This window comes from Globicephala melas, chromosome 2, assembly GCF_963455315.2.
Source record: "Globicephala melas chromosome 2, mGloMel1.2, whole genome shotgun sequence".
Classification (NCBI taxonomy): Eukaryota; Metazoa; Chordata; class Mammalia; order Artiodactyla; family Delphinidae; genus Globicephala; species Globicephala melas.
The window spans coordinates 36,819,638-36,841,743 of record NC_083315.2 but is presented as its reverse complement, the minus strand read 5'-3'; the positions used below and the strand labels follow the sequence as shown (position 1 = coordinate 36,841,743).

Sequence of the window (22,106 nt, the reverse complement as noted above, 5' to 3'; positions counted from 1 at the left end):
TCTCCAGGACTGCCCTCTCGGGTGGTGGCTTCTTTTTTTGAGAGAGCAATTTCAAAAAAAGGATCAAGTTGAGAATGGCTGAGCTGAGTGAGGACTACATCCAGTTTATTCGCCAGTCAATTTCTGCACAGATATATGCAACAGACAACACATAGGGGGGGTCTATGCTACAATAACAAAAGTTCATGTTCAGTGAGTGCCAGGCAGTGTGCTACCTGCTGATCACGCATTATCTCATTAAACCCTCATAACAATCAATCCCATAGGGTTATGCTATTATGATCACTCTCAGGCACAGAGAAGTTAAGTAACTTACTTAAGGTCACACAATAAATGGAGTCAGTTGGCCTTTGACCTCAAGCACTCTGACTCCAGAGCCATTTGATAGTCTTCCTTGCTATGAACTGGTGAAACACAGCCCACGGGGTGACTGGCCCCATCCTGTTCTGAGGTTTGGCTTTGGATGTTGTAGGGTCAAGGCAAAGGGACCAGGCTCTAAGTGGATGCTGAAATGACGGTTTTCTGGAGCGCCTCTGTAGCACACTGGCGCCCCAAGCCCCCTATCTCAAATCCCCAGTGGACTGTATCATGAAGTGGCATTTGCCTGGCTTGGCAGGGAGACAGAAGTCCGCTCTCCAGCAAATTTGGGAGGTCATGTGACCCCATTTGACTCCATAGGCTGGCAAGGACTGGGAAATCTCAACTTACACTCTTTCCACCGCTTTTAAGGTTTCCTTTACCTCCAGCGCTCTCTGCAAAGCGCCTGTGGGAAACTGCGTTCCTGCTTCTGCTTCCCTGTTGCCGAGTCTGTTGAAGACGTACTTGGATGCTGGAGGAGCTTTTCTGTGACAACAGACCCCTTCCTGCAAATAGCTCTCACCAAGCAAGGCTGTTCCACCTGCACATTCCTAAACACCCTCTGGAGGCTTCCGGCCCACCCTAAAGGCTCGGCTGACATTGCGGGAAACCAAGGATGAAAGAGGTTGCCTTGCCCAAGGCCCAAAGTTAAGTTCCCAGCAGCTAAGGTTTGTAATCACCCTGAGAGCTGACCCCTGGTGCCCTTTCCTCTGCCCTAGGCAGGTCTCAAAATGTGGGCCCGGGGACTTCCCTGGTGGCGCATTGGTTAAGAATCGGCCTGCCAATGCAGGGAACACGGGTTCGATCCCTGGTCCGGGAAAATCCCACATGCCGAGGAGCAACTAAGCCCGTGCGCCACAACTACTGAGCCTGCGCTCTAGAGCCCTCGAGCCACAACTACTGAGCCCACGCGCCACAACTACTGAGCCCACGCGCCACAACTACTGAAGCCCACGTGCTTAGAGCCCGTGCTCCGCAACAAGAGAAGCCACTGCAATGAGAAGCCCGCACACGGCAAGAAGAACAGCCCCCGCTCGCTGCAACTAGCAAAAGCCCACGCGTAGCAACGAAGACCCAAAGCAGTCAAAAAGAAGAAAAAAAAGTGTGCCCGGGGTGGCTGGTGGCCTCAGCATCACCAGGGAGCATGTTAGAAATGCAGACCCTTAGGCCCCAGCCCAGGTCTTCTGATCCAGAAACTGTTTCACCCAGCCCTCCAGAGATGCTGAACCTTTGAGAACCACTGACCTAGGCTTCTGCCTTCTCAGCTGGGATGAAGCTCTGCACAGGTAGCGATTATTAGTTTGAATTCCAAGTCTTCCATGCATTCTGGTCTTCCCCACACGTGAGTGGACTTCAGAAAATCAGTAAATGGGGAAATTGGCCAGCTTTCTGAGAATGAGTAAGACACTAATAATCAAAAGCATCAATGCACACATACAAAAGGAAATCTAAGTGAATACTAAGGCCAACTGGAAGGCAACTTTCACTTGTCTTGGTGAAGCCAACAGAAGCAGTAAGGGGGGAGCCTCCCCACAGGCCTGGCAGTACCAAGTGGGCAGCGGGATTTTAAGATCCAGTGGGCCCCAGGCCCCCGTCCCCATCCTCTCATCCTCTCATGGGGAGGGCCGTCTAGGCAGGTGCCTTCATAGCGGCCCCTTCACCCACTCATCCAACATATGTTATTAGGCACCTGCTGTGTGCTAGGTCCTTCCAGCCAGAACCCCAGTCTGGGGCAAAGTGCAGACCTCAGCTAAGGACTGCGGAGGGAGTGGCAGGACTTGTAGGGTGGGGGTCCTTGCAGGCCACCTGGGGCCCCCTTCTCCTTTCCCCTGTGCAGCACCCTCTCCTTGAGCTGGAGCTCCCGCTGTGCTCCCCATTGGCACCTAGGCAGGTGACCCAGCACAGGGCACTCGTCCCCTGGAAGTGAGAAGGGTGGCCACGTGGGGAAGTGTTGCCTTCTGCTCAGGAATGGGCAGGGTGGCCCCAGTGGCGATGGCCAGACCCTGGGGTCCCCAGCCTAGAGGCCACAGGGCCACTCCAGCCTCAGCACCCTGTGCAAGTTCAACTCCACTGACGCCTGCTGGCCTCGCTTGGTCCTGGCCCTGGGCTGGCCCTGGGAGGGGGTGCTTGCTCCAGGCCCACAGCCTATTCCTAGTCCACTGGGGGCTCTGACCCCACAGCCCTTCTGGAGCAAAGCTAAACCCCAAGGTGGCCGAGTGGCTCTCCCTTGCTTTATTCTGATTATAAAAATGATAGAGTTTTTTTGTAAAAAGTCAAGCAATTCAGAAAAGTAAAAATCATCTCAATTCCACTACTGTTAATATTTTGGTGAACAACCCTCTCTATCTAAACACACACACACACACACACACACACACACGTAAAGTGACAAAATCTTTACTAGCCATGTTGTTCTGTAGCCTTTTAAAAAAAATGAGCTGAGCTGTCATTTAAGAGACATACAATGCCGAGTGCTGTGCCTTATGACATGGCCCTTCCTGCAGCCCACGAGGGACCTGGGGTCCCAGGCTGGGCAGCAGGGTGGCATGGATTTACAGCAAAGGAGTAGGATTCTGTTCGGCTTCTCAAAAACATGCTGTGGATGACTTTCTAGGTCAATAAGCAGAGCATTCATCACATGCTCTTAAATATAAAAAATAAATTAGCACAGAGTTGGCATTTTTTTGTGGGGTGTTGGTATGGCCTTTGCGGATTTACTTGCCAAGCTCGGAGGAGGCAACATGGGCTGGACAGAACCCTCACGCGCACACGCATGCATACCCCACACATCGCAGGAGATCCTGGGCCCCAGGGGGGCTGCACTGGGGCCTGGACCAGGGGCTCCCAAATTGACCCCTCCGGCAACAAAGCGTCCTCCTACCTGGAAAGGGCCAGGACTGTCGGTCTGCCTGACGTGGGATCGCTATCTCTCGGGGATGTCTTCAAAGCATGTCAACAGCCCCTGTCCCTGCCCCATGTCCCCTCCTTGGCCCGTGGGATCTGTCGACTCCTGTCACCTTGCTACCCTGAGAGCTGCTACTTCTCTTGCTGGATGAGCAAGAGCCTCCTGCCTGTCTGCTGGCGTCCGGCCTCACCCACTCCAATCCTTTTCTGACCCTGGGGTCAGAGTAATTTTTCGAAGGCAAATTGGATCACGTCTCTCCGGCTTCAGAGCCTTCCCTGGGGACAGGTCCCGCCCCTCAGCCAGGACCATCTGGGATGGCTTCTCCACCTCCCGCAGCCCGTCCTTAACCCTGGGGAGGTCCCCTCTCAGGCCAAGCTCCATCACACCTCCAGCCTTTACCCCTGCGGTTCCCTGGGGTGTCCTTCTCGTGTTCTGAATTCCTACTCATTCTCCAGGGCTCAAACTTCATTTCCTGTGCCCACTGGACTGGATTAGGTCTCCCCTGGGGGCTCCCGCAGCACCCCCACACCCCAATGCTGCTTCTCTCCTTCCCCCGGGGTGAGCGATCGCTGTTTCCCTCCCTGACTGTGACCTCCCCGAGTGCCAGGGCCATGCCTGGCTCTCTGTGTTTGGCCCAGCAAACATTTGTGGGACATCTGACCAGAGGCGCTGGCAACCAGCTCGGGCGGCAGGGCCAGCGGCTACGTTTACCGTGCAGATGAGAAGTTGAGGCTCAGAAAGGCCACAGAGCTTGCAAAGGTCAGCCAGCGAGTGCGAAGGGAGCAGGACCGCTGGGCTGGGAGCGGGGACCAGGCGGTGACAAGTGGATGGCGGTCCCCCATGGCGGGGCACGTGTGGCCTGCACATGGTAGGCTCGTGGGGCTGGCGTGGGAGGCCTGCTCTCGCAGTAACTGTCAAACCACGGCCGCCGCAGAGGTTGATGCTTCTGTCTTGAGGTTAGCAGGGATCCCTGCTCCCCAGGTCACGAGAGGCTTGGGGGCCCCTCGCTGGGGAGGAAGCTTCGGGGTGCTAGCCGTGAGAGGGACTCCGGCCGCAGGTCTCGTTTCTCAAACACGCCTCCTTCCAGGCTGGGGTTTCAGACCTGTCCGGAGAGCAGTGAAGGTCACTGGGTCTGGATGTCCAGTCGCCTGCCCTGCGGAGGGGGACGCAAGGACCTGTGTGCTCTGTTCCCACACAGAGCTGGGCAGGGGCCGAGGCCTGACCTCTGTGGGAGCTTAAGGCTCCTGGCAGAGGCTGAATACGTGGGACCAGGACAGGCCGTGTGTGTGGGACCCACAGGGACATACAGAGGCCCCCTGAGTAGGCTGAGGGGCCATCCAGGCTACTGATGCTCACCAAACTCTCTGTGGGATGCTGGAACCATGCAGTCAAGCTGTGATGACACCAAAACCCCATCCCCCACACCTGCAGGCAGTAGGGACACGGCCTCAGGCCCTGCTCCCTGATTGGGAAATGCCTCCCTTCCTCAGAACCACTTGCTTGTGTGGACTCAAGTTCAGGCTTCCGGCTAGCCTCTTGTCCTGTGTTCTGTCCTTTGCCCCGCAACCAGAACAGGGGCCCAGCAGCCCACTCTAACCTCTATGGGATTCTGTTTCCTTCTTCCTTCTTCTCTTGCCAACATGGAACATGGGTCTGGCTGAGGAAAGCCGGTCTGGGGGTGGGGAGAACAGGAGAGTGAGTGTTTTTTAAAAGGCAGGAGCTTTCTAAAGGTCAAGGGGTCTTTGTCTTAGCAGCTCTGGTGGTGTCTGGCACAACTGTGGAAACTGAGCCCTTGACTCCTAGCAAACGGGGGCTGGGCCCATGGCCTGGAGCACCTAGCAGGGGCCTGTAGAGGCTTGGGTCCCCCAAGCACGTCCCACCAGCCTGCTTCTCCAAATCCTGTCTGTGATGCCACGTGGGGGATGTGATTTCTGCCTTGAGTCAGAAGTGACTGCTGGAGCCTCCTGGGGACTGCACCCTGGCCTCCACTAAAGGCCTTAGGGGCCATTGTCCCTCTGCTCAGGGGCCTCTGTCAGGATGGGGTCACAGGCTTGGGTGAGATTCACCCCTGCCACCAACCCAGGCTGCTGCTCAGAGCAGGAGAGCCAGGGTGGGGACCCTGGGAGCCTCCCAAGCACAGGGTGGGCCTTAGGGGCTCAGAGCAGCTCCAAGCTGTAGGAGGAGCAGCAGTTTCTTAAGAAGAGCAAGAGGGCCTGGACCACAGCCTCCACTTCCTCTTCTGGATAAAAAACCACAGCTTAGCTGTGCTGGCTGATAGTTCTGCAGCTTCTGTCCCTGGGGCCTGCCCCAGGGGCCTGAAGTTTTGAGCAAGCAGCCCCTGGGGCTTTGGCTAGAAAAATGGGGTTGGGAGAGGAGGTTGGATTGTTCAGGGAAAGAGCATAGACCTGGATTCCTTATAATTTATCTTCTAAACTGGAGCACTTTCAAGAATGAAAGGGAGCTGTCTTAATTATTACACCTGGGCAGCAGATGCAAACTGAGATGTATGTTACCCTAATTACCACCATTTCCTAGCTGTGTGGATTTGGGCAATTACATAACCTTTCTGAACTCTAGTTTCTGCATAAAAAAAGACTGATATGTGCCTGTTTCCCAGGGCTGGTGGAAGGATTAAAGGAGTGACTTACTATGTGTGAAAATGCCTGAACAGCCCTCAGCATAGACTGGGCTCTCCATGTTTGCTCTCTTCCAGTGAGATAGTGGGTTCCCTGTCCCTGGAGATAAGCAAGGACTTGTCAGCTCTCTGGAGCAAGTTCTCATGGTGGGAGAGGGGCTGGGGAAGGTATGTATATAGCTGGAGAGTCAGATTCTAATCCTTCCTGTGCCCTCCAGAGGGGTGACGGCGAGGGTGGGAGAGCCCGAGCCCCCACCCTCAGGCCTACCTGTACCTGGGGAGGGTGGGCCAGTGAAGGGTCCTAGGCTGGAGCTCCTTTGTGGATTTGTCCCCGCCCCTCCTCCCAGGTGGTGGTGATTTCGGCGCTCATGGAGGACCCCTACCAGCGCCCAGCCTGGATTGGCTTTGCTATCACCATCTCTGTCTTCAGCTGCCAGAGGTCCCAGTTTTGGTTCAGGGAAAGTCCGTGTGCTTCTGTCCTCCTAAGATGACGCTGTATGGATACGGTTGCATTCTCTGGGAGCTGGAGGCTGAACTGAAGGAGGCTGCTTGCATTTTCTGTGGCTGCTCCTGGGGACTGAGAAATTGAACAGACCCTGCTCCAACCCAACATTTTTTTTAAAAATTAGTTTATTTTTGGCTGCACTGGGTCTTTGTTGCTGTGCGCGGGCTTTCTCTAGTTGCAGCGAGCGGGGGCTACTCTTTTGTTGCGGTGTGTGGGCTTCTCATTGCGGTAGCTTCTCGTTGCGGAGCACAAGGGCTCAGTAGCTGTGGCTCGCGGGCTCCAGAGCACAGGCTCAGTAGTTGCGGCGCATGGGCTTAGCTGCTCCGCTGCATGTGGGATCTTCCCAGACCAGGGCTCGAACCCGTGTTCCCTGCATTGGCAGGCGGATTCTTAACCACTGCGCCACCAGGGAAGCCCCACAACCCAACATTTTTAAAGAGGTGGGTGTGGGGCCTGCCTGACCCCGGGCTACCCCAAGGTCTCCAGGCTTCAGGTTCCTGCAGCGAGTTCCTCTTCAGTGCTTGGTGAAAGGCGTAGGTGACAGGGGTGGGGGTGGTGCTGGCCCTGCTCACAGACTCTGCGTTCCACCCTGGGGCCCCCACTGCACTGCCTTCGCCTGTCCTCCCCATTGCTCCGGGAGCCCCTGGATGCAGAGTGGGCACTGCCGAGGGCACAGCTAGCTCCAGAGTCCGGGCAGAAGAGGGGCTCAGTAAAGGAATGAATGAACGAGTGAGGTCAGAGCCAGGAAGTCACCCGATCTCTGTGGCATCAGCTCTGTGCAGAGGCTACCCACTCTGTCCCCAAAGCCAGAGCTGCTGAAGGTAGAAGGGTGTGACCTCCTGCCAGACACCCTCGTGCACTGCCAGCTCTCCAAGGCGACCTCAGGCCAGCGACATTATCCCAGCAGCCTTGACTACTGGCTACTCTGCCCTCCATTTCCTCTCCTCACCCCAAGAAGGTTCTTCTGGCCACTTGAGTCAGAGCTTGCCGGAAAGATGGTTCCTGAAAATGTCAGCTCTTGAAGGCATCTGGAGGTTAACAGTGCATGGCCCTCAGCAGACTCCTGTTTGCCAGTCTCCTGTCTGCCAGTCTCCTGCATTAAACGAGGGACCAAGGGCCCAGGTGGAGGTCGAGGAGGCAAGAGGTAGGCGTGCAGCTACAAGGGCGGCCCCTAGGGGTGGGTGCAGGGTCTGCCTCAGCACCATCTCCAGGCCAAGGCCACAGACTTCCAGCCAACTCCGTCTTCCAACACCTTTGGCCCAGGCAAGGCCTCCTCAGCTCTACCCTCTTGACGGAGGTCAAGGAGAGAAGTGGGACACCAAACAGGTGTAACCAAGGTTGCATGACAGCTAAGAAAAGATGTCTCCAAAAATGAGGGACTGGAAGTCCGAAAAGAGGTGCCAAAACACTATGAGACTTGCTGGCTCATTAGCCGATTCAGGGAGGGGTCTTGAAAAGTAAGGCTTCCCTGATGCTAAAGGACGTCACCAGCATTTAATACATTCTTAACATTTGACCCTGTTCTTGTGGACCCCAGATTCGGAATATCATCTAAGTGCTGACAATCTGCTAGGCAAGAGAATGGCATCTCATTGTTCTAACTGGTACTTTTAATGAGGGAGATGGAGCATTTTTCACATATTTGTGGGCTGTTTACACTTCCTTTTCTGAGAACAGCCTAGTCACATCCTTTGTTCATTTTTCTACTAGGTTGTCTTTTTTTTCTTAATGATTTATAGATACTCTTTGTATATTATGGATATTAATCCTTTGCCATATATTGTTTCCCTTTTTTCTCTGTCATTTATGTTTTAATTTTGTTTACATTGTCTTCTACAAAAAGTTTTACAGTTTCATGCTGTCCCATGTGAGTCTTTTTCTTTGGCTTCTGTGTTTCATGATGTTGTACTTAAAATTTCTCTCACTGAGATGATTCAGCTGCTGCTTCAGATGTTCTGAGAAACGATGGCCACAACACTTGCAGTGGCAGCAAATCATGCGTTTCAAAAGAAAATGTTTATTTAAAAAATAAGAACTGTCACCCCAAGCACTTATTTAAATATTAATAGATATGGATAAAAATTACAAATGGTATTACGAAACTAACAGCTTTATATTCACAGATGGTCAGATGCTGACAAACAACAACTAAGATCTATGTACACTGAGATGAGATTTGGTTGTTATGAAAATGCGTATGAAGGCTTAAGAAATGGCCTATTTACAGGCTTTGGTGGAGCCATAATCCCCAATTTTCTACTGACTCCTGATGCTGCTTGAGAGCCATGCAAAGCTGAACTGGGTCCAAATATGCTGGAGGATTTAGTTTTAGAAGGTATCCTTCTGCATGTGCTGGACCCCCTAAAATGCGACAAAGAAAAGAAAATTAAAATGTCAAATAAACCCAAAAGTGAACAGTTTTCTTTCTCTTAACCCGCATGCAGCTATATAATCCATGATTTTCCTTGGTGTTCCATGTCTCTGTGCATTTTCTGCCTATAATGGCCCTGGATGGGGTCAGTTTCCTTTACAATTCAAGGAGTAAATGACTGTCACCCTTTACACCAATTTGTCCTACGTTTGTCCTCCTAAAACATCAAGGATTCTGTGACTTGGGCCCAACCCCATGTGCCTTCTCTCTACCCTTTCACAGACCCCTCCCTCTCCCACGCCTCCCTCCAGGCATCTGAGCTGAGATCCATGCTTCCCATCTACTCCGACCACAGAAAGGAAGTGAGAATACCTTGTTTAAGGCCTCAATGCCCAGACAATAGACACTGTGGAATTACTGTGCTCCCACAGTCCAGAGGAAGGGGGCTTTGTGGGTGGGTGGAGACAGAGCAGAGCAGAGCAGAGCGAGCCTCCTCCTGCAGAGGGGAAGGCTGCAGATGTGGTTCCCCGGGCCCGCAGCAGCTGGGGCCTGGCACATCTCTGTCAGGGTCCCGTTGCCAGGGGCTTGCTCGCTCGTCTACATTCCAAGATCTGCCTGCTCTCACCTCCCACTCGCTGCCTTTAAAAAAGGGTGAGGGCTTCCCTGGTGGCGCAGTGGTTGAGAGTCCACCTGCTGATGCAGGGGACACAGGTTCGTGCCCCAGTCCGGGAAGATCCCACATGCCGCGGAGCGGCTGGGCCTGTGAGCCATGGCCGCTGAGCCTGCACATCCGGAGCCTGTGCTCCGCAATGGGAGAGGCCACAACAGTGAGAGGCCCACGTACCGCAAAAATAAAATAAAATTAAAATAAAAAATAAGAAAGGGTGAGAGGCCCCTGCCACAGCCTATTACAAAGTCCTTCCAGCACCTCACTTCCCCCACTGATCTGAAGATAACAGCTTTTTCTCTCCCCTGAAAATAAATGGTTAAAAAAAAAAAAAAATCACAGGGTCAGCATGTTAGCCTTTCCCTAAACGAGTATTTCCCGCCCCATTGTAACCGGGCTGAATTCATGCCTGGTGTTAATTTCCTACCATCAGGGCACACAAATGGCCTCCGATCTGATCTCTGAATTTAGGGGCCCGGGTATCAGGGCCACCAGTCTGCTAATGACATTTTGGTGGGGCTGAGGGAAGAGTGGTTTTTTAAAAACTCTTGCTCGAGGGCAATTTTACTGCAGAACTGGCAAAGATGTGCTAAACCAGCAGAGAAGCAGCCTTAAATTTCCCTATGCTGATTTCCTGCTGAGATATTAAGTCCCCAGCAAAAACCTGCTGTTTATGTTGATTTGCAGAATGAATCTGCCATCAGCAGCCTCTATTTCACCAGAGTCATCCATTTTACTCCCACTCAGAGCCCAGAACACAACCAGTTCATTGTGTATTCTTCTGAAGATGTGAAACTCTGAGGGTAGGGTGGGGTGTTAAGGGTTCTGGCAAAGAGCCACGTTTATTTTGTGGCTGTGTGGATCCTCAGCTAGGTGAGCAGCCTGGACACGTGGGAAGCCACCTTGCAGAGTGGTTCAGTGGAAACGAGTATAACGGGGCACAGATATAAAGAGGCTGCTACAGGGTAAAGCAAAGTTACACTACTTCCTGGTTTTAGCCAGTAGGGACTAGAAAATAATCCCACCTTAAACACACGGGCTAATTAAAAACTAGCATCAAAAGTGGTACTGGGGCTTCCCTGGTGGCGCAGCGGTTGAGAGTCCGCCTGCCGATGCAGGGGACACGGGTTTGTGCCCGGGTCCGGGAAGACCCCACATGCCGCGGAGCAGCTGGGCCCGTGAGCCATGGCCGCTGAGCCTGCGCGTCCGGAGCCTGTGCTCCGCAACGGGAGTAGGCCACAACAGTGAGAGGCCCGCGTACCGCAAGAAACAAAAACAAAAACAAAAGTGGTACTGGCTTTTGGACAAATATGAGTTTTACTACTTATTAGCTTAGGTTCTAGGCCATAGGGCAAAGTGCTTCCGTCTTATCAACAAAAGTTGTGAAAACAATAAGGGAGCCAATGGTTTACTTTGTTCTAACTACCAACAATGAGGAGATCATGATGGGTTTTCAGGAATCTCCGTGGACCACGTGCAGCAGTGAAAGTGCTCCAGGCAGGCCTGGGTAAGCCAGTGTCCAGTCCCACCTGTGAGACTGGTACCAGGCTGGGGACAGCTTCACGTAAACCTTCCCCAGGGGAAGCTTCAGGAAGCCTCAGCTTCCTCATGATAAATCCCAGGGAGTTGGACAGAGGCCTTTGAAGGTCTTCTACTCTGTGTGAGTGCCTGAGAAATGAGTATTTCCCCAAATGGGGGAATAAATGAAGAAAATAAGAAAATGTCCCTACTGAAGAGCATCCGCAGGTCACTTGCACACTAAAAACCACAAAAATTATTATTCGGCCATAAAACTGAATGAAATCCTGCCATTTGTGACATTGATGGACCTCGAGGGCACTATGCTAAGTGAAATAAGTCAAGGACAAATACTGTATGACCTCTCTTACATGTGGAACCTAAATATATATATATACATATATATAAACCAAGTTTATAGATGCGAGAACATATTGGTGGTTGCAAGAGGCTGGAGTGGGGTGGGTGTAGGATAAATGGGTAAAGTTTTTTTTTCTTTTAAAAGTTTAAATAGAATTAAAATAAATAAATAAAACCCACAAAATTAAACTAATATTTACTAATGCCTTTAATTTCTATACCCCAACAGAAGGATTAGCACATACAAGATGTCTGTTTATGGACTTAACAAGGAAATGACAATTTGGTAACATCTGCCTTCCTTTCTTTTCCCCCACTCAATTTTTGGTCTTTATTACCCAGAAGGAAAAGAGGTAGAAAAACTGAAAAAGAAAAACACAACAGGGCTTCCCTGGTGGCGCAGTGGTCCGCCTGCCGATGCAGGGGACACGGGTTCGTGCCGCGGTCTGGGAAGGTCCCACATGCCGCGGAGCGGCTGGGCCCGTGAGCCATGGCCGCTGAGCCTGCACGTCCGGTGTGCTCCGCAACGGGAGAGGCCACAACAGTGAGAGGTCCGCGTACCGCAAAAAAAAAAAACAAACCCAAAAAAACCACAACAGCTTGCACAAGTTTCCTGAGGACTTGTTCCCTTTTCCTGTAAGCATTTCTGTTACAATACATAAATGCTTAGGGCCACATTCTCCAGACTGATGGGGTGGTCACAACCCTACCAGACCTTACCTACAAGGCAAGGGCAGAGCATGTCCTTGCAGAAAACAGGAAAAAGGGGCTGTCAGAAGCAGTGTGATTATGAAGAAATAAGACGCTGCCCAGATCGTCACCAGGACCTTATGGTAGTGCTATCTTTGTTCCGCCTTGGTGAGCAGAGAGCACCCAAAGTGGGTGCAACCCAGCTCAGGAGCCAGGCAGATGTAGGAAAGGGAAGATGGCGGGGCTGGACTGACCTCTTGGGGTTCCTGCTGTGGCCTCTTCTCTGCTACCCTGCAAAGCTTGGGAGGCTGGCTCTCCCAGGTGTTACTGAATGGCAGGGAGTGTGCGGAGCCTCCGCGTGGAGGCCCTGCAGATTCTGCAGCAATAGAAGCGGTGTAGCAAGTATTGGCGAAAGCATAAGGGTGATGAGAAAACAAAACCCTTTGTTGGGACTTCCCTGGTGGCGCAGTGGTTAAGAATCCTCCTGCCAATGCAGGGGACACAGGTTCAATCCCTGGTCCGGGAAGATCCCACATGCCGCGGAGCAACTAAGGCCAAGTGCCACAACTACAGAGCCTGCGCCCTAGAGCCTATGAGCCACAACTACTGAGCCCACGTGCCACAACTACTGAAGCCTGCGTGCTCTAGGGCCCCCATGCCGCAACTCCTGAGCCCGCATGCTGCAATTCCTGAAGCCCATGTGCCTAGAGCCTGTGCTCCACAATAAGAGAAGCCACTGCAATGAGAAGCCCGCGCACTGCAACAAAGAGTAGCCCCCGCTCGCCGCCAACTAGAGAAAGCCCGTGCACAGCAACGAAGACCCAACGCGGCCAAAAATATATATATAAATAAAAAGAAACTTTAAAAAAACAAAAACCAACCAAACAAAAACCCCTGTTTATTCAGCTAGCATATGATTTACAGTATTATAGGTGGAAAATTCACTTAAGAGCAACTGGCAGAAAAAAAAAATTTTTTTTCCTAAGGTAATGTCAAAATTGGAGAAGTTTTTGCAAACTAGAAAACTTTGATCATCAACCTAGGAGTAGGTATCTTAAAAATCTGAAACAAATGTTTTTGTTTGGGATCAGATCTTAATCCTGACTCCACAAACGGGAGAGGCAACATTTAACAATGGCAATGGCTTATTTTAATAAATGCTTCAAAGCAAATCAGAGCAGCTGTACTTTTATATTTTTCTCACTTCTACCCTACATTGCAGAAAAGGTGGCAGAACTTACCCTTTTGTCTTGGAACCACCGAAACCAGTTTTTCTCCTCTTAGACCTTTGGGAGGCTGGCATCCTTTTCCTCTTTCTTTCATTTTTGGTTTTATTTGCAAAGTAGTGAGAAGATATGGGTGTTTCCTCATCCAGCTCCTCAGGGGCATTTCTTCCAGTGCCTCTGCTGCTGGAGGGGCTTCTCCGTGAGGAATCGTCCTCAGCTACAAATGGACAATGCAGACATTTACCAGTGATGCCATTCTGATCCAAGTGTGGTTACAGTCTACGCGGAGATACACAGCACAGGGGTGCAGTTCAGCCAAAGCCCAGCTGCTTTCCTGTAGCATCTTGCCATTTGGATTCAAACACCCCACAAGAACTGAGCACTTATTTAATTTCACAAAGCCCCAAAGTAGTCAATGGCAATTTATTTTTAAAGAAAGGGGTTCAGAGTTCACTAAGAAAACGTGTGATGCTCTTTAACTTAACCAGAGACGTCAGGTTTTATTAGCTCACATTCTGTAGCCCACGTCCCTGTTATTGTATGGGCAATTAATCCTGTTAAGTTCTTTGAAAAGTATAAAGCGCTAAACAAAAGACAATTTTATTTATAGTTTTACACATGCTGAAAAAATAAGTCCAACATAAGGAAAACATAACTATGTCCTGCACCTCATCTTTGGGCAATAGTTACTTAGTAAATGGCTGTCAGAAAATTCTAGACCACATTTTACTCTTCTTTGCATAATAGTTGTGAACATTTCACATACTATGCAGGAAATGGGTCTGTATGAAAGCACACATTTGCAAAGAAGATGGTAATTTCCATAGGTATTTGCAACCCAAGGCACATCCAAAGCACGAAATCTCCTTCTAGGTTAACAGTGACCAGGTCTTCATTTTCTGAAGATATTTCCTGGCTGGTCTGGTTCACCCTCAGGCTACCCTACTTTACTGCATGGTAGGAAGGGCACACGGGCAGACAGTGCAGCTCGAGTGAAGTGTGCTGTCATCCCAGCTGGGGGACTTTGCGGAAATGAAAAACCCTCACCACTTTTCCCCTCTAAAATGGGTGTTGGGGAATATCCAGGGAGGTCCAGTGGTTAGGACTGGGCTCTCTCACTGCAGTGGGCCTGGGTTCAATCCCTGGTCAGGGAACTAAGCTCCCGCAAGCCACGTGGCGTGGCCAAAAATAAATAAATAAAATAAAAATAAATAAAAAAACAAAATAAAATCAGTGTTATAAGGACTGAATGACACAGAATAGGCAAAGCTCTTGGCTCTGTCCTCCCTCAATAAGTGGGAGTGATCATGACCACACTGTGGGCTGTTTTTGCAGAGCAGCCCTACCTTACGTGGGCAAAAATCCCTATCCAAACAAGTTACTATACTAAACAAACATTAAGTTCCCACTAAGAGGTTAATGTATTTGAAGTAAGGATTTATGGAATAATTACCACACAGAGGAATTAACGAAAACCTGACTCTTCCGCGATTTGTCAATGGATAAAACACGACTGTGGAGAGACAGAATGTGAAATGCATGCTCACTCATGTCTCATCCTGCTACTCTGAGAAGGACCCCTCCCGTGGTCCGTTACAGAAAGAGTGAAACATTTCACTTGGCTAGTCTGCATATGGCAATACGCTGAAGGAGGGCGCCCGACTCCTGCACCTGTATCTCCCACAACGAAATCTTTCTTTGTTCTCGATTTTTCCCCGCGTCCATGCTTTCTATAGCTCAGTGTTGAGCTTCGTAATTAGAGGTGCTACATGACAGGCTTCCAGCAACCTTTGGGAAGGTCCGCTAATGATGCACTCACTTGGGCAGATTCTTTCAGTGGCTAATAACAATAAGATTCTCCAGTAGTCCAATTACATGTTCATTTTCCCAAAACATTTAAACTCCACTCTTAAACTTTATACATGATTGTCAGATAACACTTCCCGTCCTCAGACATAGAAACTGAAAAACAAAGAGGCTATGTGTGGCCTGCCAAGGATTACAGAGTGAGATGGGGGCAGATATGTGATCTGCACCCAGGGTTCCAGATTCTTCAGGCACTTGCCTTAACAGAACAAGCAACTCCTGGGCCCAAAGGTCGTCCTCTGGGTCCTGTTAGCAAGTTCAGTAACGGGTCTCCCCTGGGGGACCTGAGCACCGGTGTCCTCTAAGAGGTGCCTGGCATACCACTGGGGTCTCCTCCGAGAACCTGGATGTCAGTGTGAAAGGTGTAGGGACCATTAACACAAGCCAGAAACCACATGATTCTAATCCAGTGAGATGCATCGTTTAACACTAAAAGAGGCTTTCAGAAAACCCATATTTGGCTGTATACTGAACCTGGTAATGTCCACTCAGAATATTTCTGTAATATTGGAATCACTTCTGCACCATATTTTTCCAGTTTGTCTTCAGTAACACCATCAATTTGAAGCAAAACCTCAGGATCAGACGATAAAGATTCTGTGCATGGGCATAAAATTAGAAATTTAAATTACCACCCAGAGAAAACCCACTGAATTTATGCTCATTCACCCATTCAGCACATGTTTGTTAAGTGCCAACTAGCTGCAGAGCACCGGGTACATGGGCTGATTTTCTAAAAGGCAGTTAAATGCCGACAGAGGCAGCCCACAGGCCCAGAGGGCAGGAGCCTGTGGTCCAATCCCAGCAGCAAAGGTGTGTGGAGTCAGGGCCGAGAATGGGAGGGAGCACGGGATATGGGGGTAAGCGGAGTGGGGGTTCCTGGGCAGTGTGCCCGAGAGGTAACTGGACTTTGCTCTTGGCCCACTGTTCTCACAACCAAGACTTGTCTAGCTACAAGTATGGTGACGCTTGTTTGCAGAAAAGGCCCGCATCTGTATTTCCAGCTCCGACTTCTCCCCTGCACTCCACATTTGTATACCCTACTCAGTAAGGCCTTAACTGAATTCTTACTTCCCCCCAACCCAAACCTGTTCTTCAGGTCTTTCTGCACATGGGTGAAGCAAGTACTCTGCCTTTAACAAGTAGGCCATTAAGAGTCTTCTGCGTAGGGCTTCCCTGGTGGTGCAGTGGTTAAGAATCCACCTGCCAATGCAGGGCACAAGGGTTCAAGCCCTGATCCAGGAAGATCCCACATGCTGCGGAGCAACTAAGCCCGTGCCTCACGACTACTGAGCTTGCACTCTACAGCCTGTGAGCCACAACTACTGAGCCCACATGCTACAACTACTGAAGCCTGTGCACCTAGAGCCCGTGTTCCTCAAGAGAAGCCACTGCAATAAGAAGCCCACGCACAACTGAGTAGCCCCCCCCTCGCCACAACTAGAGAAAGCCCGTGCACAGAATGAAGACCCAACGCAGCCAAAAATAAATAAATAAAATAAATAAATTTTTTAAAAAAAGAGTCTTCTGCGTAGAGAAGGCACAACAGTCTTACAGCTAGACAAGCCTGTTATTTTAAAGATCACTCTGGCTGCTGTACATGGGAAATGGATTGTAAGGGAAAGAGGGGAAACCAGAGCCTGGTGGAAGCCACTACAGGTGCGAGAGAGGACGCTGTGAACTAGCGGGTAGTAGTGGAGACAGAGAGAAGAAATAGATTCGGACATGTTTTGGAGGCTGGGTCTGTAGGATTTATTGATGCACTGGCTATGGGCAGTGAGGCAGTAATAATTCCCATGTATCTGAGTTGAGCAAAGGGTGGATTTCAAATCCGTGATTGTAACATCATTTCTATGTTTAGAGGAAAAGAAAAGACCTGTGGGACAGACCAGGAGGTTTATGGAAAGGGTTACTGGAAGATAAAGTGGGGGAGTCCCAGATCCCTGGGACTTCCCTGGCGGTCCAGTAATTAAGACCCCACGCTTCCACTGCAGGGTGTGTGGGTTCAATCCCTGGTCGGGGAACTAAGATCCTGTATGCTGTGAGGGTGCGGCCAAAAAATATAAATAAATAAAATAAAAAATGCAGATTCCTGATAGAATTTGTACTTTATCTGGAGAGCTGTTGGAATTTTAGCCAAGTATTTAGAAGATTAAAATGAATATTATGTTCACATCTGGAGATAAGGAAACCAGTTAGGAAACTTCACTAATAGCCTAGGAACAAAATACTACATTTCATGGTTTCTAAGATATACTCTTTTTTGTGTGTGTTTTGGCATTCCTGAGGTCAAGAGGCGTCTTACAAGTGCTAACGGCCAAATGGCAGCTGTGCTGTCACTGCCTCCACATGTGAGATCTCAGTCATAGCTATCAGTGCTGCCGGCATGCCGACAGCGCCACTGCAGTGCTCACACGTTGAACTGAACTGCACATGAAATGTGTTAGAAAAGACTAGATTGTGATTAGCACTGAGAAAATGATTGTGCATGCAGAAAAGCTCAGACACGGAGTAACGGGGGATAAATTTGGCATTAACACAGCAAATTGTATGTTCTGGAGGAAATGACAATTCCACAGTTTCTTGCAAGAAACAACCAAGTGCTTTACATGACCTGAAGTAGATGAAGCAGTGTTACATTTGTGTTACTGAGAGACGTGCAGCCTCCCGCGGACACTTTCTCGTATCATCAAGAAAGTGTCACCATCAAATCAGAACGGGTGACAAGGATTTTGATTAAAATTTTGGGGAACAGAGTGGAGCATGCTAAAAAGGCTGTGTCACTAACGTTCCTGATGACATGAGGGAAAACAAAGACATGGACAACTGACTCAAAAAATAATTCAGAAGAGTCAGGTTTTGAATGTGAATTTTTACAAGTACTTAAATCAATCTACTTTGATTGTATGCATTTTCCATATAGGCACAGTTATATGTGATAAAAATCTAAATAAAGTAAAAACAACTCTTTCAATAAAAGCACTGTGTCACAGTTTAATTAGTAGAATTTTTTCTTTCTCAATAGTCCATAAAATAACAATGTGGCATTTTAGAGTTGATGAAATACTGTAATGACCTATGGTGGCAGGAGTGGGAATGGAAGAGAGAGAAGTGATGATTATAAGCTTTTATGAAGGAAGAGGGTGGAAGGAAATGTACATTAGTCAGTCAACCATGTGGCCAACTTATTTTCCAGGGACTCTACTATTAGAATTCTGGGTTGAGCTGTCTGAAGCCATGGAAATAACTCACGTCAGCAAGGATTTATCAAAAAATACTTAGACACAGCAGTGTGCTAGATCCGGATTCAGAGAAGCATAAAACAAAATCTCTTTTCAAAAGGAACTTAGCTCCGCATTGCAAAGACATGTACACACATAGTTAAACATCATAAGGCAGGCAAATAAGGCACACAAATTCATTAAGTGACATCTGGTGTTAGCGATTAGAATTATCCATATCCTAACATGCAGCATTAGACTGAAGTATAAGATTGAAATGATACCATATGTCTGAATAACAAAGTACTGTGTATATCTTAAAAAATATATTTTATCTCAAGAATGAGTTTAAACTGTTTTTCTGAGCTTTCAATTCAGAGATCAAAAAGACTGAGATATATTAATGCTCTTGATAAGTTCCTTAGCAAGATTAACTTTTAGCCTATTAACTTATGCCATGCAACAGAAGACTCACAAACACCAACCTGCAAGCTTCTTGAGAGTGACAGTATTAAAAATATTAAAGTAATGGACACCAAAAACTTTTCCCAGAGATTTGCAGACTTCTGTAAGCTCTCCAAGACATTTCTTAACCATCTCTTCCCTCTGAGATACCTTTGTCACTAAAGCTTTTTGTTTTTTCACACTGCTGGAATTTTCCGTTTCCATAAAGTCTACCTTTGTGAGAGAAAATGAGAACACAGGAATGAGTGCATGCACATAGAGGCTTTATTTAATGCTTAATTACATTTTTTGGGGGTACTTCTGTTATGCCAAGTAGATAGTAAGTCCCTTGGGAACGGGGCTGTATATTCTCCATCTTTATATTTCCCATGCCAGCACAGACTAGCTTTCTGATAAATGTTTATTTAATGAATATACGATGATTTAATGATCTGACAACCAACCCACTCAATTCATTTTGACAGGTGTTACATTACTTGGGTTCAATTTTAAGATCTCTTTCTAAATTAAGAAGAATAGAATATGTTCATATAGGACAGTATATATAAATTCAGTATCCATAAGCTTTGGAAAAGACACTTGAGTTCACAGTAAAATAGTTCTGTCTACTCATTGTGAGATAATAAAATAAAATAAACATTTAAAATACCATACCTTTAAATGCCCATTTAGTACATGTTGGGCTTTATTTCCAGGCATCACATATGCAATTGGTTGATCATTGGCATTGATATATAAGTCTTCATCCAAAATCCTGTCAAGTATCAGCTTTTTAAAAAGTCTTTCAGCATTGTGTCTTGAATAAGCGGATCCCTTTCCAAATATTCCTGACTGAATTTTTGCACTCTTACTCCCTGGTAAGAAGGTAAGAGAAATTAGATTAGTAAATGTAGGTATACCATAACTCTAACAGAAGAGGCTAAAAAAGCCATTTATGGACAGGTCTGGGTAAATGCGATAGCTAAGCTCTTCTGCAGGAAAAACCATGGCACAAATAGACACTTGTTTCCATGAAGTAAGAATATTTGAGTAGAATGCTAAAATAATTGTATGTACTTCTCTTCATCTTTTTATAACGTGCATTGGCCAAAAACAGCAGCAAAATTAAGTTTATCATTTTAGCATGTTGCATGTACAGCTTATAAAATTATATTAGAGCAAACAAATCAAAGACAGTTCATATAAACCCTAATAGCTTCATATCACTGTTGCAGAACACTCCACAAGGCTGTATACTTCCCTCCTCCTCCCACTGACTGAGAGTCCCACCCACAGCTAGATCCTTGGTTTCACATCCACGCTGCACTAATGACTAATGTTTTCATCATAAACACAATTTAAAAAATTTTATTATTTTTTTGGCTGCATTGGGTCTTCGTTGCTGCGTGTGGGCTTTCTCTAGTTGTAGCAAGTGGGGGCTACTCTTCCTTGTGGTGTGCAGGCTTCTCATTGCAGTGACTTTTCTTGTTGCGGAGCACAGGTTCTAGGCGCATGGGCTTCAGGAGTTGTGTGGCACGTGGGCTCAGCAGTTGTGGCTCGCGGGCTCTAGAGCGCAGGCTCAGTACTTGTGGAGCACGAGCTTAGCTGCTCCGCAGCATGTGGGATCCTCCCGGACCAGGGCTCGACAAGTGTATTCTTAACCACTGCGCCACCAGGGAAGCCTCACAATTTTATTGTAACAATCTACTTAAGAAGGCTTGTGACACTGATTATAATCAGAATTAACAATTACTTTGTAAAGCTTTAGCTCTAAGAGTTCCAAATAATTACATTATTGTAAATTTCAGATGGCTTCTGGTCATAGATGCTGAATGATTCAAGTTTTTCCTTCTTCAAGTGATTTGTATCCCTGAAATGTCACAGTCCTGGGGCAGGACTACTGCTCTGATAACGGGCTGGCTGATGTGGACCAACCCTAGTGCTGAGAATAACTAAGAAATCTGGACGAAACATAAACAATTTTCTTAAAAAACACCTAAGAGCTAACGAGAAACTGAAGAATGTGTCAGAAAAATGTCTGACTTAGCAATGTACATGAAAGGTACAAACAGAGATGTAGATGAGGGTGTATTTAAAAGGCTATTTATCACATCACTATTTACAATAGAACAATATGTCCTAAAATAAAACTATTTAAATATATTTCATCAATGATAAAATATAAATTAAAAACTACTTAAGAATAAAAAAATAAGAAAATGCTTATATCTTGTTATATAAAAATGACAGAAACTATACATACAATATGATAAATATGTGATTGTGAGCAAACACATTAAAACATTAGCAGTTTTTTTGGGAGCTATTTGTATTTTTCGGTTTTCTACATATTATAATGTAGAATAATCATGTATCGTTCTTATAACAAATTATTTTATCTGCAGCCCCTTGTACCCCCAAAAGAGTCCAAACTAGGAGAAGGCAAGAATCCAGAATGGGAAGACCAGCATTAAAAGTTGCTTTGTCCTGAGAAATGTACAGATCCAGGAGACACAGCTGAGAAACTGAACAAACCATCTTCCTACTCCAATCTAGGCTACTAATTTTTTAATTGCTTTATAGATTTTTAATTAAAGTAATACATGTACATAGGAAAAAAATACAATATAGCACAGGCGGGTTTATAATTAAAAGGAACATTCCTCTGTTCCACCCTTCCCCTCCCTAGTCTCACTCTTCTCCAAGGGAATCACTTTTTAAAAAATCTTAATTTAATTTTTTTATTTTTAATTTTTTTTGGCTGCGCCTCGCAGCATGTGGGATCTTAGTTCCCTGATCTCTGGTCGAACCCGCGCCCCCTGCAGTGGAAGCACAGTCTTAACCACTGGATCGCCAGGGAAGTTCCGTAAATCACTTTTTTCTTTTTTTTTTTTTTTTGCGGTACGCGTACGCGGGCCTCTCACTGTTGTGGCCTCTCCCGTTGCGGAGCACAAGCTCTGGACGCGCAGGCTCAGCGGCCACGGCTCACGGGCCCAGCCGCTCCGCGGCATATGGGATCCTCCCGGACCGGGGCACGAACCCGTGTACTGCATCGGCAGATGGACCCTCAACCACTGTGCCACCAGGGAAGCCCCCGGCAATCACTTTTTAAATAGCTTGTTTTCAGCTCTTCTAGTGGTTACCTCTGCATGGAGGTACTCTTGCTGTCATGCCACTGGCCAGAACCACCACCTGACATTTATTTATTGACCCTTCACAATGAAAGATGAGGCTTTATCTCATTTATACCACCCCCTTCACTTTACCCTGCCCTGAATTTTGCTAGTTACATAATACTGGTTCATCTATTGGTTTTTGGGGTAACTTTAGAGTGTCTGACC

At 47.8% G+C, this 22,106-nt stretch overlaps 1 protein-coding gene across 3 annotated transcripts in view; it reads right to left on the bottom strand.

The window, feature by feature from the left end:
- Nucleotides 1-8,451: 8,451 nt before the first annotated feature.
- The window catches only part of BLM (BLM RecQ like helicase), an 86,871-nt gene continuing 73,216 nt past the window's right edge, over nt 8,452-22,106 (bottom strand). For all 3 annotated transcript variants that reach the window (XM_060293815.2, XM_030878569.3, XM_060293816.1), the window contains 5 exons: nt 19,441-19,640; nt 18,807-18,999; nt 15,575-15,697; nt 13,250-13,451; nt 8,452-8,763 (listed from right to left, as the gene is read on the bottom strand). In XM_060293815.2, the coding sequence (XP_060149798.1) occupies nt 8,586-8,763; nt 13,250-13,451; nt 15,575-15,697; nt 18,807-18,999; nt 19,441-19,640 (896 nt within the window). In that variant the 3' untranslated portion in view covers nt 8,452-8,585. The remainder of the gene's footprint in view (nt 8,764-13,249; nt 13,452-15,574; nt 15,698-18,806; nt 19,000-19,440; nt 19,641-22,106) is intronic.